This window comes from Eulemur rufifrons, chromosome 5 (assembly GCF_041146395.1).
Source record: "Eulemur rufifrons isolate Redbay chromosome 5, OSU_ERuf_1, whole genome shotgun sequence".
Lineage (NCBI taxonomy): Eukaryota > Metazoa > Chordata > Mammalia > Primates > Lemuridae > Eulemur > Eulemur rufifrons.
The window spans coordinates 10,126,175-10,141,219 of record NC_090987.1 but is presented as its reverse complement, the minus strand read 5'-3'; the positions used below and the strand labels follow the sequence as shown (position 1 = coordinate 10,141,219).

Genomic DNA, 15,045 nt, shown 5'->3' with positions numbered 1-15,045 from the left:
GCTGGGCAGGTCGGAGTTTGGAGATTCCGGGCAGAGCTGCACACCCGGAGGGCCTCACAGACCTCAACTGGCTTGCTTGTTGAATTTACTGAAAGTTCCTTCCTCTCTTCTACTCAAGATCATTACTTTGTTGAAATAGAATTCTTTTTTTTAATTAATTAATTTTTTTAATTTCAGCATATTATGGGGGTACAGATGTTTAGGTTACATATATTGCCTTTGCCCCACCTGAGTCACAGCTTGAAATAGAATTATTATTGCGTTGGCAGAATGCAGCTTAGAACACCTTAAAGATGCTTTAGAAATTAATCCCTCCCTTGGTCTTCCTTCCAGGCTCACAATGGATGCCCTGCAACTGGCAAATTCAGCTTTTGCTGTTGATCTTTTTAAACAACTGTGTGAAAAGGAGCCGGTGGGCAATGTCCTCTTCTCTCCAATCTGTCTCTCCACCTCTCTGTCACTTGCTCAAGTAGGTGCCAAAGGTGACACAGCAAGTGAAATTGGACAGGTAAATGCATACCTTGTTTTGTCTTTAAGTGGGGATACAGTTATTTCTAGAACCCATAGGCAGCACCCAGGGGAAAAAAATGAATGGAGACTTTGTGGTCAGAATTGCTCAGGATTGAGAGTCGTGGTATTTCTAGGACTCTTCTTAGTCTATTTTTAAATGTGAAAGTTCATTTATGTATCCAGTAACCCATGTTTAGAACAGGCACCAGGCTGTGATGGAGAACTTGGAGATCTGCCAGGTAAAATCACATGCTTTTCATTTTGACTTAAGATATTCTCAATTTACAATGGGTTTATCAAAATGCAACCTCATTGTAAATCAAGAAGGATCTGTAATTTTTTAGGATTTCTTTGATTATCTAGTTTTGTAAAGTTCTTAGACCTTCAAATGAGATGATTTTCCTGACTGTTCCACTTTAAGTCCTCATGTACATTTAGGTAGTAGGTGAATGTTCTTCTAACTCCATTTCATTATTATTCTTTGGTTAATTGTTCTAGTTTGAACAGATTTTTTTTTTTCATGAGATTATGAGTATTTAAAAAGGGAACACCTTCTTCTTCTTTTTTTTTTTTTTTTTTTGAGACAGAGTCTTGCTCTGTTGCTTGGGCTAGAGTGCCATGGCATCAGCCTAGCTCACAGCAACCTCAAACTCCTGGGCTCAAGTGATCCTCCTGCCTCAGCCTCCCAAGTATCTGGGACTACAGGCACATGCCATCACGCCCAGCTAATTTTTTCTATTTTTAGTTGCCTGGCTAATTTGTTTTTCTATTTTTTTTTAGTAGAGATGGGGTCTCGCTTTTGCTCAGGCAGGTCTTGAACTCCTGACCTCAAGTGATCCTCCCACCTTGGCCTCCCAGAGTGCTAAGATTACAGGCATAAGCCACTGCGCCCAGCCATGGGAACACCTTCTTGTATCCATAAATGCCCAGAAAGTATGACCCATAAAATGTTATTAAGGTCAGGATGAAGAATTTACGTGTGGGACTTGAGGAAACAGCTTCAGTCCTGGGAAGAGATGTATTTTCTCATCTGTCCTCATCCCAAACACCCCAACCTCATGTTCCCTGCTCCATCTCCCACTCCTCATGTCTTATCTCCCATTAGGGAAGGGCCAGAAACGAGAACTTCCTGGTGGTGGGTATGTCCTTAAATAATAACAAAGATCTTCTCAGTACATGTAATTGATTCCTCAGCAGTTACCTGGGCTTTTTAATTTTCTGGTCTCCTTCACCCATCATTAGGCATGAGAGTTTGCACCACCTGGGACTGGCCAATTTGACCTTGAGAAGCTGAGGCATTGTGATTCACTGGTGCAACGTGCCGGTTTGGTGGCGTTACCTGAGGTGTGGTGTCAGGGCGTGGCCATTATGAGTTATGGAGTGAAGAGAGAACCATCTTATGCTGACATCACACGTTGTGGTGCCACAAAATAGAGAAGACGCTAGACTATAATTAGTTGGAACAAAAAAAAGTTAGGGCCAAAATAAAAGGATTTAGGCCCTGAAAATGATAGCACCCTGGTTTTAAATGGCTTAAAATATCACTATAAGAATAATAATTAACAGTTGAGTGAATCCACATAATGTTTTAGGTTTTTTACATATGATATTTGGAATCCTCATAACAACTAAGAAAAGTAGGTATCCTCAGTCCATTTTACAGAGGGGAAAAGAAGGCTCTGAAGAATTGGACGAGATTCCATTTCTAGGAGGCGAAGGCTGGAATTCAAAGGCAGGGCAATCTGACTCTAGCCCACCCAGGGCAGCCCACCGTGGATTATAGTTGCCTGTCATAAATGACATGTTAATTCATCTGGCACTTTTTAAAGCATTTAGAGGGAGCAGATAGACTCTGGCTAGAGGCACTTCTGTTCTGGAATCTGATACTTGGCTAATGATTCTCTCTCTTGGTATTAATCTCTCTCTTCTGGTTTCTAAATTGGATAGAAATTACAACCTAGCTTCATCTTTTTTCAAATGTTCCTGTGTGAACATTAAGGGCATCACTTTGAAGAAAGGACAAATGTTCCCTATTTCACCATCAGGAGGAGTATCTTTATGGTAGTGTCTCTCAACGGGGACAATTTTGTCCTTCCCACTCTGGGGACATTTGGCAATGCCTGGAGACATTTTTGGTTGCCATTAACAGGGGGAGGAGTGCTATGGCATCTCGTAGGTCAGGGATGCTGCTAAGCATCCTGCAATACCCAGGACATCTGCCCACAACAGAGAATTAGCAAGCCCAAAACATCAATAGCACTAAGGCTGAGAAGCCTTGCTTTACGGGAACAACTGGGCAGGGAGATTCTGTACGCCCCGATAAGACTGGCCATTATCATGTGTCCACTTTAGTGGGAAGAGGCAGTGCTTTCTGGGTAATGGATTTTTCTCTTAACAGGTTCTTCATTTTGAAAATGTCAAAGATGTGCACTTTGGATTTCAAACAGTAACATCAGATGTAAACAAACTTAGTTCCTTTTACTCATTGAAACTAATCAAGCGGCTCTATGTAGACAAATCTCTGAATCCTTCAACAGTAAGTTCTTTAAAACAATTAGAATGATTTAACTTTTTACCAGAAGTGGCATTTTTTCATTGTTAGACCTACAACTTTTTTTCAGTGAATCTCTAGGATGTTCATTTATGATTTGAGGCTTCTTAAAATAAGTAAATCCCCGTGGAGAGGTTGAACACAGCAGGAAATCAACTGCAGTCACATCTTCTAGCTAAAAATATAGAGAAGCTTGTGGGCTTCCCTTTCCCTCTCAAACACTCATAAATCTTTGCCTTCCTTTCAGCTTCCTCTGAGAGAATGGAGAACATAGTAATTAACTCCCTAATAAATGTATCTGCTTGTCTATTTAGACAAGGAGTGCAAGACAGCTCATGATTTAAACTTTTTTCTCCATAAACATCAGGGCATATGGACTGGGACAATGTTTTGGCTCTTTACCTAATTTGTTTAGGCACACAGTATTCTCCTTATGTTTCTCAAAATCAATAAGAAAAATAATAACTATGAATCAACAGTTTTCATCTGTCACAAATTGGTTTTGTTTGTTTTACTAGGCTGGTCAGTTGGAGATCTATACAGGGAAGCTCTGGTTATTTAAGTTCAGCCATTTCTTGACAGAATCATACAAAGAACACTGTGGTACCCTTATATCTGGCACCAGAGTATATCGTAATATTTTTAAAATTTGTATTGAAACACATAGCCAACATTCTAGACTACATGGAGGTTCTCTCTCTACTTTAGTAATATAGAGTTGATTTGGTCCCTGTTTGGATGGTCAGAATTTCAAGCTTTCCAAATCTAAAAGCTAGACTGCCAGTTAAATATTCTGTCACAATTTTACACCTTTCTGCAGTAGGTATTTGTTTTTGTGTTTGAGATCTTTTGAGGACATGGGTTACTAGATATGGTTGTGAGTTTGTTATTGCTTGAAGACATGGATACACAACAATTTTTCTTCCAACAATCACCTGGGGAATTAAAAAAACCTGAGATGTGATTTGGAGCCTGAGCATGGAAAATTTCTAAAAGCTCCCGAGGTGATCCTTAAAGAGATGATTAATACATTTTTGTTGCTCCAGTGAGGACAATGGAGGTCCTTCATTCAACTGAGGCTTTCTGAGGTTCTTAGGTAGCACCAGCTCTCTCTGTCAATGGGAACAGTCAGTCTCAAGGTTGGTCTTCAGTTAACTGAAGCTAAGTTAATTGGCTGAGGCTGTAGCTGCTCTGAAGCAATTTAAGGAGTCCTGTGCTTAGAAGTGAAGTGACGTGATATTTAATCAAGTTACGTTTAGTTTTGTTGAACTTTTATTCATTCAACATTTGGAATTATTTCAACCAGACCAGGAGTTGTAAATATTTAAGACTCCTTTCCATTGCTCCTGTTGGTTGCATAACATCTGCAAATTTACTAGCTAATAGCACAAACTATTAGGTGGTCTTTGGAGGACCACCTGCATCAGAACTATGTGGGGGTTAAAAGGGCAAATTCTTGGCCTCAGATTTCTTAAATCAAGGTCAATGGGGATGGGATTTATGGTTTTGCATTTGTAACAAGCATTAGAATTAGAACCACTGCTATGTTCTCTACAGCACTGTGTTTCTGACTTTAATGTGCAGATGAAACACCTGGAAATCTTGTTAAAATGCACATTCTGATTCAGTAGGTCTAGAGTGGGGGCTGAGGTTCTTCATCTCTAACAATGTTCCAGGTGATGCTGTAGTACCACCTTGGACCACACTTTGAGTAACAAGAGCCTATAGAATATTTATTTGTTTTAGTGAGGGTAAGAGTTTTCTGCTTGTAGTTCTCTTTTCCGTACATTTCCTCTATTCTAATATATATATATACGTATACACATATAAGATTTTAAGGTTTCTGAAATTGGAATCCATATTATAATTGGGCACACTTAACATGGTGTTTCTTTTGTTTTCCCCAAAGTGGATACTAAATTGATGGATGCATTTAATAATTGAAATTTTCTTATAAATGATAAAAATGAAACATCAAATACAAAGAAAATTTACTGATTTCTACATGAGGTTTCAACTCATTATAGTGTTACCGATCCATGGTAATAGATATTTAAGAATTCTTTTGTTAGAACAGGGCAGCAACAATACAATAGCTTGACTACAGACGTTAAGTACTTTGTGATTTTATGAACTGGATATTTTTCAGGAGTTCATCAGCTCTACTAAGAGACCCTATGCAAAAGAATTGGAAACTGTTGACTTCAAAGATAAATTGGAAGAAACAAAAGGTCAGATCAACAACTCAATTAAGGATCTCACAGATGGCAAGTACCCTTCACTTGTTCCGCTATAAATCCCTAAGTAAACAGATCCTCCTTTTTATGAATTCTTGCTCCAAGCATTAAAAAAACGAACATCTGGAGGATTCCTCAGATATTTTTAGTACACAAGCTAAATTCTTGCCCTGTCTAGCCATGTCAACAACTTGGATTTCTGGGCCTTTCGTGCATCATCTCATCACTTGGCAGAAACTGCTGGTGCTTCAGTTTTAGTCTCCCTTGATCTCCCTTGATCTGCCACAAGCCCTAATGCAGCCCCAGCTGGGCCTCTAACAAAGTATGACTTTGGGCATATCATAAAGCCAGTTTTTCAATTTGGAAATGGAGGGATTGGACTATAACTTCATGATTCCCAACGCCGCTTCCAGCTCATAAATTCTACAAATTTATGACGGAAAAAAGGACAAAAGGTCTTAGGCAAATATACATATAGCAAAAACAAATAAACCGTAGCGTAAGCTTACCCTCAGTGCCACAGCGCCCCCTGCTGGTCGTTCCTCTGACAGACCCGGGGTCCCTGGCGGCGCTTCCCGAGGCCGACCTCTGCCTCAGAGCTCCCCCTGGCGTCTCTCTTCGCGGACACCTCCTCCTTCCGTTAAAATGCCCGGGGAGTCGTCTTCCTTGTTAGAAAGGAATTAGAGCTAAGATGATTTTAAGTGCAAATCAGTGACTATGTCCCCCTTCCCAGGGGATATATTTATATTTGTATAGTGAGGGACCCACTAGGAGAAAGCACCTAATCATGAACGAATGAAGCTCACGGGCAGTCACTGCTGTCTACGGAGAGATACACTTCCGGTGCAAGGGAGACCCACTTCCTGTGAGAAAGACCGGAGTCCGCAGCTGCCCTCCCTCTGAGCTGATTCAGGAATGATGTGGTCTGTCAGGGCAGGAACTGCAGGGTGAGGACTGGGAACGAACTCTGGAGTCATTCAGGACCTAGATTCAAATCCAGACACTGACACTTATTAACTGTGATATTTGGACATGGTGCCTCAGTTTACTGTAAAATGGGGCATATATTACCTGTTTTAATTTACGTGGTTGCTGTGAGGATCAAATTAGATAATATATACCAGCAAATAGTACCCATAGATATATATGCACACACATATACATACATATATATCATGTACATAAATATTACTGAAATGAAGTTTCTTTGGTTTCACATGTAAAGCAAAGACTTTGGTATAAGTAACATCAGGTTAAGCACAATTTTTAAAATTATAAGCAAAAAGCAGCTCCTGTTTAAATTGCTAAGAGGTTTGCTTTTAGAATTTCTAAATGATTGTATTTTTGTTCAATGAGCTTTTTATTTCAAAATCTTAGTACATTTACGGTTTTGACTGGAGAAGGTAGTTAGTGAAAAGACTTCTAAAATTGAAGTCAGAAGTTCAGGATTTAAGCTGAAGCCTTGTCACTTACTGGCTCATATGCTTCTTTGTTCTTCAAGTTTCTTCAGTAACACTAATACATATTCACATAGCATTGGCGAGACCAGTTACATATGTAAATTGTGTGGTTCAGTGCAAACATGAAAACGCAGGGCCCCTTATTTAAAAATTTATTAAGAATTTTAAGATGATGACAGATGAACGTTAAGCCAAGAGTAAGGCCTTTCACACAGGGGTCACAGGCCTGTGATATGGACTCTGAACATTGGTGTGAAAATCAGAGGAGATTAGGAGATTAGGAAAACGCTTTGTAAAAAACTCAAATTCTGTTCAAATATGAGAAGTTCTTTTTATTAAGAGATTATCACCTTTGAACTATTTTGGCTGTTGGGGATTTGAGCTCTATAATAATTACAGCTGTGTTTGAGACCCATGGTGATTTCAAGTGACATTGAGGCAAACAGCTTGCCAGCAAGGAATGCAATTGTGGGAGTGGATGGAGAGCTGTGGGGTAGAGAGAGCCTTCAGACATGCTTTCCAGCTAAGTGAACTAGGACAACCCCTTGGCCTCTCTAAGCCTCAGCTTACTCCACTGTAAAATGGGGATAATAATCTTTGCCTTAAAGGACTGTTGTGAAAAAAGTGAGATAATATATGAGCAAATGTTGAGCACAGGGCCAGATGTAAAGCCAGCAATAATACATTTTCATTTAAGAACTCAGGCTATGGAGTCAGAAAGACCTGGCTTTTAATCCTTAATCCACCTTTGCTTGTGTGTCATCTTGAGCAAGTAACTTAACATCACTGATGAGTCTCTGCTTCCTCATCTGTAAAATAAGGACCAATATGTGATATCATATATATCAAATATCTTGCATACTGCCTGACACAGAATAGGCATTTAAAAATGATAGCTGTTCTTCCTACTTCTCTTACTTTCTTCTCCCTACCCTCCTTCATTCTTCTCTCTTGCCCTCTTTGGTAAATCTGATTGTGTCAAGGTAGAAGAAGAGAAAAGAGTCCTTTAAAATTAGATGGTCTGGGCTACCAGGCCTTACATGATGTGACTCTGGCAAGTGGTAAACACTCAGTGAACCATGTGCATGTGAATATCAGATACAGTTTGGAATAATAACTCTGCTATTTTTGGTTTTCTAAAATTGTTGCAGGCCACTTTGAAAACATTTTAGCTGACAACAGTGTGAATGACCAGACCAAAATCCTCATGGTTAATGCTGCCTACTTTGTTGGAAAGTGGATGAAGAAATTTCCTGAATCAGAAACAAAAGAATGCCCTTTCAGAGTCAACAAGGTATGTGGGGCAATGCATAATAGTAAAAGAATCTCAACTATAGATCTGAAAAATGATAGCAACAGAGTGGGGCATAGGAGCTCATTCCAATGAGGGATCTGAGGGAATAGGAGGTGTCTTTCCTGAGATTAACGGCTGGGAGGCAAGAGGTAGAAAAAGAACCATAATTCAGAGACCCTCCTCCACTCATTTTCAGAATGTCTTCAAGGGCCTGAGTGAAATTTTGTAGAAGTTATAACCCAGTGGGGAAAGCTGAATCTTCAGCTAGAAAATAGCTACAAATACTTGGGAACTTTAGCAAGAAAGGAAAAGAAAAGAAAAGAAAACAAAACAAACCCTACCTATCAGAGGCCTTTGGATTATCATGGAATCTTGACCATTTATAAATCTTGTTCCTGATTGATTAACTTCTCTATGATCTCATTTTCTCACCTATTGATGGTGAAGTACATGGTTCTGTAATTTTAATTTATAATTTATAAGATGCTTTGAGGCACTTGTTGGATGTAAAATAAAAAGTATAGCTTCTCATCTGCATTACTAGGAAGTCATTGAGGGCAAGAATCAGAAGCCTGTTTTGCAGGCCAATCTCATTATTACTATTGAGGTAAATATGTCAAAAATAATTAATAGAAATAGATAAGGTATTTCTTTTTAAATGAAACCAAAGAACAAAGACTGGAAATTTGACCCATTTCAGTAGAGAACCTAGGAAAACCCAGAAATTGATATGATGTGGTCTCATTTGGTGGGATCTGACTAGTGTTAAGAACTCAGACTCAAAGCAATACTTCTGTTAGCACAGTACTTGAAGGTAGCTTATTTATCTTTTCGTTCCTTTGCATCAGTTCTAGTTTTCATGTTTCTCCCAGCACCTAGAATACTTAGCATCAACGACTTTTTTTTTTCATCAAAAATAGTAGCATCTTTTATGCTAGAACCCAGGAGGAAAAGCCCTTCAAGTGCAATCTATACCTAGGTTAGCTGGCTTCCATTACTCTCTCTGTTTCCCTGGAGTTTTTATTCATACTCTCTTGCCCAACTGTGCTTTCCACAGTGAAATCTAACTATTTACTTACCTAGATCTTTACTAGTGCATGACCTTTTTAAGGACAGGGACAATGCCTTATCTCAATGTCTATAATTCCTGGCCACGTCACTGACACATTAATACATGTTCAGCAAATTTGTTGAATGAATGATCGATCAATCCCTAAGGGGCAGTTTGATTAAATAATCAATAGCAGACAAAACCTGTTTGGCCTTTGGGGTTACCATGGGTCCCAATACAAAGTCCATTGGGCATTTTGACCAGGACAGGATAATAACGACTGTTATTTCTCCTTACCTACTTAAACTATCCATGGGTTCTGGAGGTGGGGGTGGGGAGCCAGGAGATCCTCCTTCTACTTTCTTGTCCTGAGCTTAGCTTCTTAATGGCAGTGGTCTTCTCAAAGCTGACTGCAGGGTCAGGACTGACCTTGCACATAAGAGATGTGTCCGAGATTCTAAGGCCACAACCTGGTCTTTGAGTTTTAATCAGGGCTTTTTACCTTCTTAGTGTGTCTTACATCTGGAGCTGACAGGGAACATGACTTTATACAACCTCTGCAGTGAATTGGGGAGGTGTGTTGGCCCCAGCGGTCATGACAGTGTCCACACAGCCTTTCCCATTGTGGAGTGCCCTTGCTAGCTCATTTGATTGGTGGTTGGCTCTCTACCCTTGGGTGGGCTGGCAAAGGGTTCCTAATGGTATTTAAATGAAACCTGAAACATGTTGTTAATGGAGCCTCTTCTCAAGGCTCCAACACCAGCCTGGAAGGAACATCATGAAAATGTTGCAAAATGTCAGTGAGTAGAACATGGACTCTTGTGTCCACCACACTAAGATTTGTAGTTTTTGCATTTAAGAAAGTGTTAATGGCTGTCTTTTGAGAAGGGAGGAAGAATGTATGCTATTCCTTCATTTTTATTACTAAATCATAAAGCTAGGTTATATCAGATCCTGGAAACACAGACTCTGTGAACAGAATTAAAAAGGACTTGAAATGTCATTGACCTCTCAGTGTTTCTTTTAATAAAGCAATAAAATGCTACTCGAGGCTTTGTGGGGATACACCCTCCTTTTGAATGCAGATGCTATTACTTTTTTTGAAATCTTTGAATTGCTGTGGTCAGTCCCTGAACTTTTTGTGTGACATTATTAAACTGTTTCTCATGTCCTGTGGTCTCTCCTTTAAGGGTGAGGCTAAATTAGTGAAGTTACATTATTAAAAGTTTAGTATAGTATCTATACTGACAAAAATATATATCCATATATATGTATATATATATGGTACTATATTTTCTGGGATAAATAGTCTTTATATGGTCCTGTTTTCAGAAGATATGTCTCAACTCGTGTTTCAGAATTGTTGTACCCATATTCAGTGCTGTTAAGTAAAATGGATGATATGCTGTATCAGCTGTATGCTGGGTTTAAAAAATTAGTATTTTATTAGGAAAATCCATATAAATGGATATATAAGTTTGCATTAGAATTTACTTTCAAGTCAGTTCCACCAGAAATAAAGATCTCATAATTATAGGCACCTATAAAGACTAACTTCAACTTTGCCTATATTTTCGGCCATATTGTCTTATTTTTAATGTTTTATCTATGCAGTATAGTATGGTATATGGTTCCTGTAATTTATAACGTGGGATTATAAAGTACATGAATAACTTTTCAAAGTCAGTCATAAACTCTTCACAGGACAATCTCTGCTGGTTTGGGTACAGTACAGTTTGGATCCCAGTGGTAGGATCATAGGCCATGACTATCTGACACTATAACAAGAGCAAATTGTGTGTGTGTGTATATACATACACATATTTGCATATATATGTGTGGGTATATATATGTGTATGTATATATGTGTGTGTGTATGTATGTATGTGTGTATGTGTATGTATATAAGGTGTATGTATATATGTTACGTGCATATATATATATTTATGCCTGTGTAAATTGAAAAGTAAGCAGTCCAAATTTTGCCTTTTACAGACAGACACCAAACCAGTGCAAATGATGAATCTGGAGGCCACGTTCTGCCTGGGCAACATCGACAGTATCAATTCTAAGATCATAGAGCTTCCTTTTCAAAATAAGCATCTCAGCATGCTCATCCTACTACCCAAGGATGTGGAGGACGAGTCAACGGGCTTGGAGAAGGTAAGGAGGAGGTGGGTATTCTACATGTAGGTGCCCCCTGGCAGAGAGACGTGTGGACAGAGCTGCACGGGGCTGTGAGAAGTGGGGACAGCCTGGCCTTACTGCCACTGGCTCAGTGACCTCCAAGGGCTCCATGGTCTTTTCTGGGGCCTTTCTTCCTTAATATTAAAAATAGCCAACATTTATTCTGCACTTACAATGTGCCAGGAACTGTGTGATAAGTTGCTTGTGTGTGTTATCTCATTTAACTCTTACAGCAGTCCAAGGAGTGAGAGACTATTACTATACTCTTATTTACCACTGAGAGAATTGAGGTACAGAGGGGTAGGGTAGGTAACTAGTCCATGGTCACATAACTCATCAATGGTATGCAGAATTAGGATCTAAGCCCAGGAAGGTTGGGGGCATGTTCTTAACTCTAGGCTAGAGCTTCTCCTGCATCTCCTCTGCAGTGAGGCACCAAATTACTATATACTGCCCACTCCACTGTCTTGAGAACAGAAGCCCTCTCCCTCTCTCTCTCTCTCTGGCTCTCTCTTTTTAGTTAGTAGAATTTATTTTTTAGAGCAGTTTTTGGCTTACAGAAAAATGAACAGAAAGTACAGAGTTACCATATACTCCCTCTCCCCTCCCAATCCTCCAGTTTCCCCTATTATTAGCATCTTGCATTTGTTACAATTGATGAGTCAATATTGACACATTATTATTAACTCAGGTCCACAGTCTACATCAAGGTTCGCTCTTTGTGTTGTACATTTATGGGGTTTTAATACATATACACACATATATGAGATTTTATTATGCTTCAACTTTTTGTATGATACAGATTATTATATTATTATACTATACTTTATAATATATAGTATATATAAGTGTTTTATATTATAAAGTTATTATATCATTTATTTATACAGATTATTAAGGCATAAGGTTTACATAAAAGTAGCAGTTCGATCTGCTGGTGAATGGAATTTTGGTGTCCCCCTCTTCTCTCCCCATTGGCCCAGCTGCCTAAGGCCTGCTCTCCCGCAGGTCCCCTCCCTGGCTTCCCTTCTTGCTCCACCCACCTGGGCCTCTGCCCTTGGCCTGGAAGGAAGAGGCTCTCTGAAGAGCCAGGGATCACCTTGCGGCCTCAGTTACCTGCTGACTTTCCAGGGGACGGCCTGACCCAGTCCCCATCTTAACTTTAGTTGTCATTATGTTTTATGCATCACTTTATTAACTGAATAATAATTCCTGTCCTCATTCCTTCTTTGGTTTTTGTTCTCTCTCTTTTTTAACTCTGTCTCATGCCTTAATCTTTCAGCCATAATTAAGCTATCTTGGATTTTACCTTACTTGCTAAAATACCCTCAGACAGGTGTCATTTTTTCTCCCCTTAAAGTATAAAACTACGGAAAATGATCCTTTGAGTCTCAGAAAGGAATGTTTAAAAATACATGTTGTATTAGTTTGTTGGCTGCTGTAACAAAGTGCCACAACCTGGGTGGCTTAAACGACAGAAATTGATTTTCTCACAGTTCTGGAGGCTGCAAATCTGAGATCAAGGTGTTGGCAGGGTTGGTTCCTTCTGAGGGCTCTGCCCTTGCTGCTGGGGGTTGCTGGCGATCTTTGGTGTCCTCGGCTTGTAAACGCTTCCCCCTGATCTCTGCCTTCATCCTCATGTGGCGTTCTCCCTGTGTGCACCTGTGTCTCTGGGTCCAAATTCCCTGTTTTTATAAGGACACCAGTAACATTGGGTTAGGGCCCACCCTAATGACCTCTGAGGATCTTAACTGATTACATCTGCAATGATCCTATTTCCAAATAATGTCACATTCTGAGGTACTTCAGTTAGGACTTCAACATACGGATTGAGAGGCACAGTTCAACCCCTAACACATATACAATGGAGGGAATTTTTTTTTTCCTTTTGTGTGGTCTTTTTGAATTATAAATTATTTTTTTCCCTCCTCCCACTCCTGCATGGTAAATATAAAATGGACAAGGAATATACCTGCTGGCTCAAAAACTCTAGTTACTTATGACAGTTTTTCCATTCTAATAATTTGTCCAAAACTTGAAACAGTTTCCATTGACAAGCAATTATAATAGGGTAGCAAGAGAATCCAATGGTTCTCTTCCCTAGTAAAAAACAAAACAACCCAGCTTGTGACCTTGGTATGTCCCTGATTTTTACAGGGTTCACACCGGTAATGCCGGTATAATATTGCTCCAAGATAGTAAAGGTCCAGGTATTATCATTCTCAGTTGTACATGTGTTTCTCCTCTAACTAGCAGGAGGTTGCAAGGACAAGGAGCAATTTGAGATTTGCTCAGTGAAGAATTTTATGACACAGTAATTTTATGCTTCATTGCATATCTCTCATTTTCTAAACCAGCTGAAATGGATGCATCTACCACCTATGATCTTAAAGAACGACTCAGAAACAGTTCAAGTTCCCATTTTTCAAAAAGAGTAACTTTAGCTTTAAGTTATTAAATTTGATGCCATACCCAGTACATGAATATTTTAGATTTCCTTATAGAAAATTTATAATAAGCATTCAAGAAATCTGCATAAAAACCTTTCTAATTTTACATTCTTTTCACTATTGTGTCTGCAACATCATAATCCATGCATTTGTTTCCCTTAAGCTACTCTATAATTTAAAACAAAATAAAAAACCCCTGCCCTCATAGATTTCAGTGCAAAGGGAGCATTGTTGTACGGTGGGGGGAGGAGAGCAAAGCTGGTGGATCTTGCAAGAGAAACTAGTCACTTCTACAACTGCCGGGCCGTCTTTGATGGTCCATCCAGACTGCTTTGAAACTGGGCTTGTAATAAAACTTTATGTTTTTAGTCAAGCAAGATCTCATACAATTAGAAATAAATAAAAATAATTTCTTCTCCTTTTTGTGTTTTAGATTGAAAAACAACTCAACTCAGAGTCGCTGTTGCAGTGGACCAATCCCAGCACCATGGCCAACGCCAAAGTCAAACTCTCCATTCCAAAATTTAAGGTGGAAAGGAGTATTGATCCCAAGGCTAGTCTGGAAAACCTAGGGCTGAAAAATATCTTTAACGAAACAACATCTGATTTCTCTGGCATGTCAGAGACCAAGGGAGTGGCCCTATCAAATGTTGTTCACAGAGTGTGCTTAGAAATAACCGAAGATGGTGGGGATTCCATTGAGGTGCCAGGGTCACGGATCCTGCAGCACAAGGATGAATTCAATGCCGACCACCCATTTATTTACCTCATCAGGCACAACAAAACTCGGAACATTGTGTTCTTCGGCAAATTCTGTTCTCCTTAAATGGCATGGTGCAAAGTTAAGTCCCCACCCCGCACCCTCGACTTTTCTGTGGATGCAGATTTCTATAAATTCTGCATCCGGAGAATCCATCTCTAAATACAAAATATTGTTAATGTTGCTGGATCAGGAAGCACCTAGTACTTGTCATATGTAGCCTTTGCATTAATAGGCTCTTCTTTTCCAATTCTTTCTTTTCCCATAAAAATGACTTATGCTTTTAATGAAAAGGAAGTACCTCAGAGAAAAATATTTATTCATTATTTGACAAACTGTCCGTGGTTGTTGGCAGAAATACAATCTTCCACAAAGAAAATTCCTATAAGGAAGATGTAGAGGATCTTATTCTCAGAGCTTTGCCTTCCTTCCCTGGGATATAGAATGTTCCAGACATTCTTATTTCCCTGAAAGACTAAAGAAACTGTAGTGCACAGGACCCACAAAACTTCCCTGGTGCCCAGGAAACCTGGGCACGTGCTGAG

The 15,045-nt window shown here is 39.4% G+C and overlaps 1 protein-coding gene across 1 annotated transcript; it reads left to right on the top strand.

Annotated features, from left to right (window-relative positions):
- The first annotated feature begins 333 nt into the window (after positions 1-333).
- Positions 334-14,625, top strand: SERPINB5 (serpin family B member 5). Its single transcript, XM_069467915.1, has 6 exons — positions 334-508; positions 2,909-3,046; positions 5,211-5,328; positions 7,910-8,052; positions 11,099-11,266; positions 14,174-14,625. Exons 1-6 carry the CDS (start codon positions 341-343, stop codon positions 14,564-14,566), a joined length of 1,128 nt encoding a protein of 375 aa, XP_069324016.1. The 5' UTR covers positions 334-340; the 3' UTR covers positions 14,567-14,625.
- Positions 14,626-15,045: the final 420 nt, after the last annotated feature.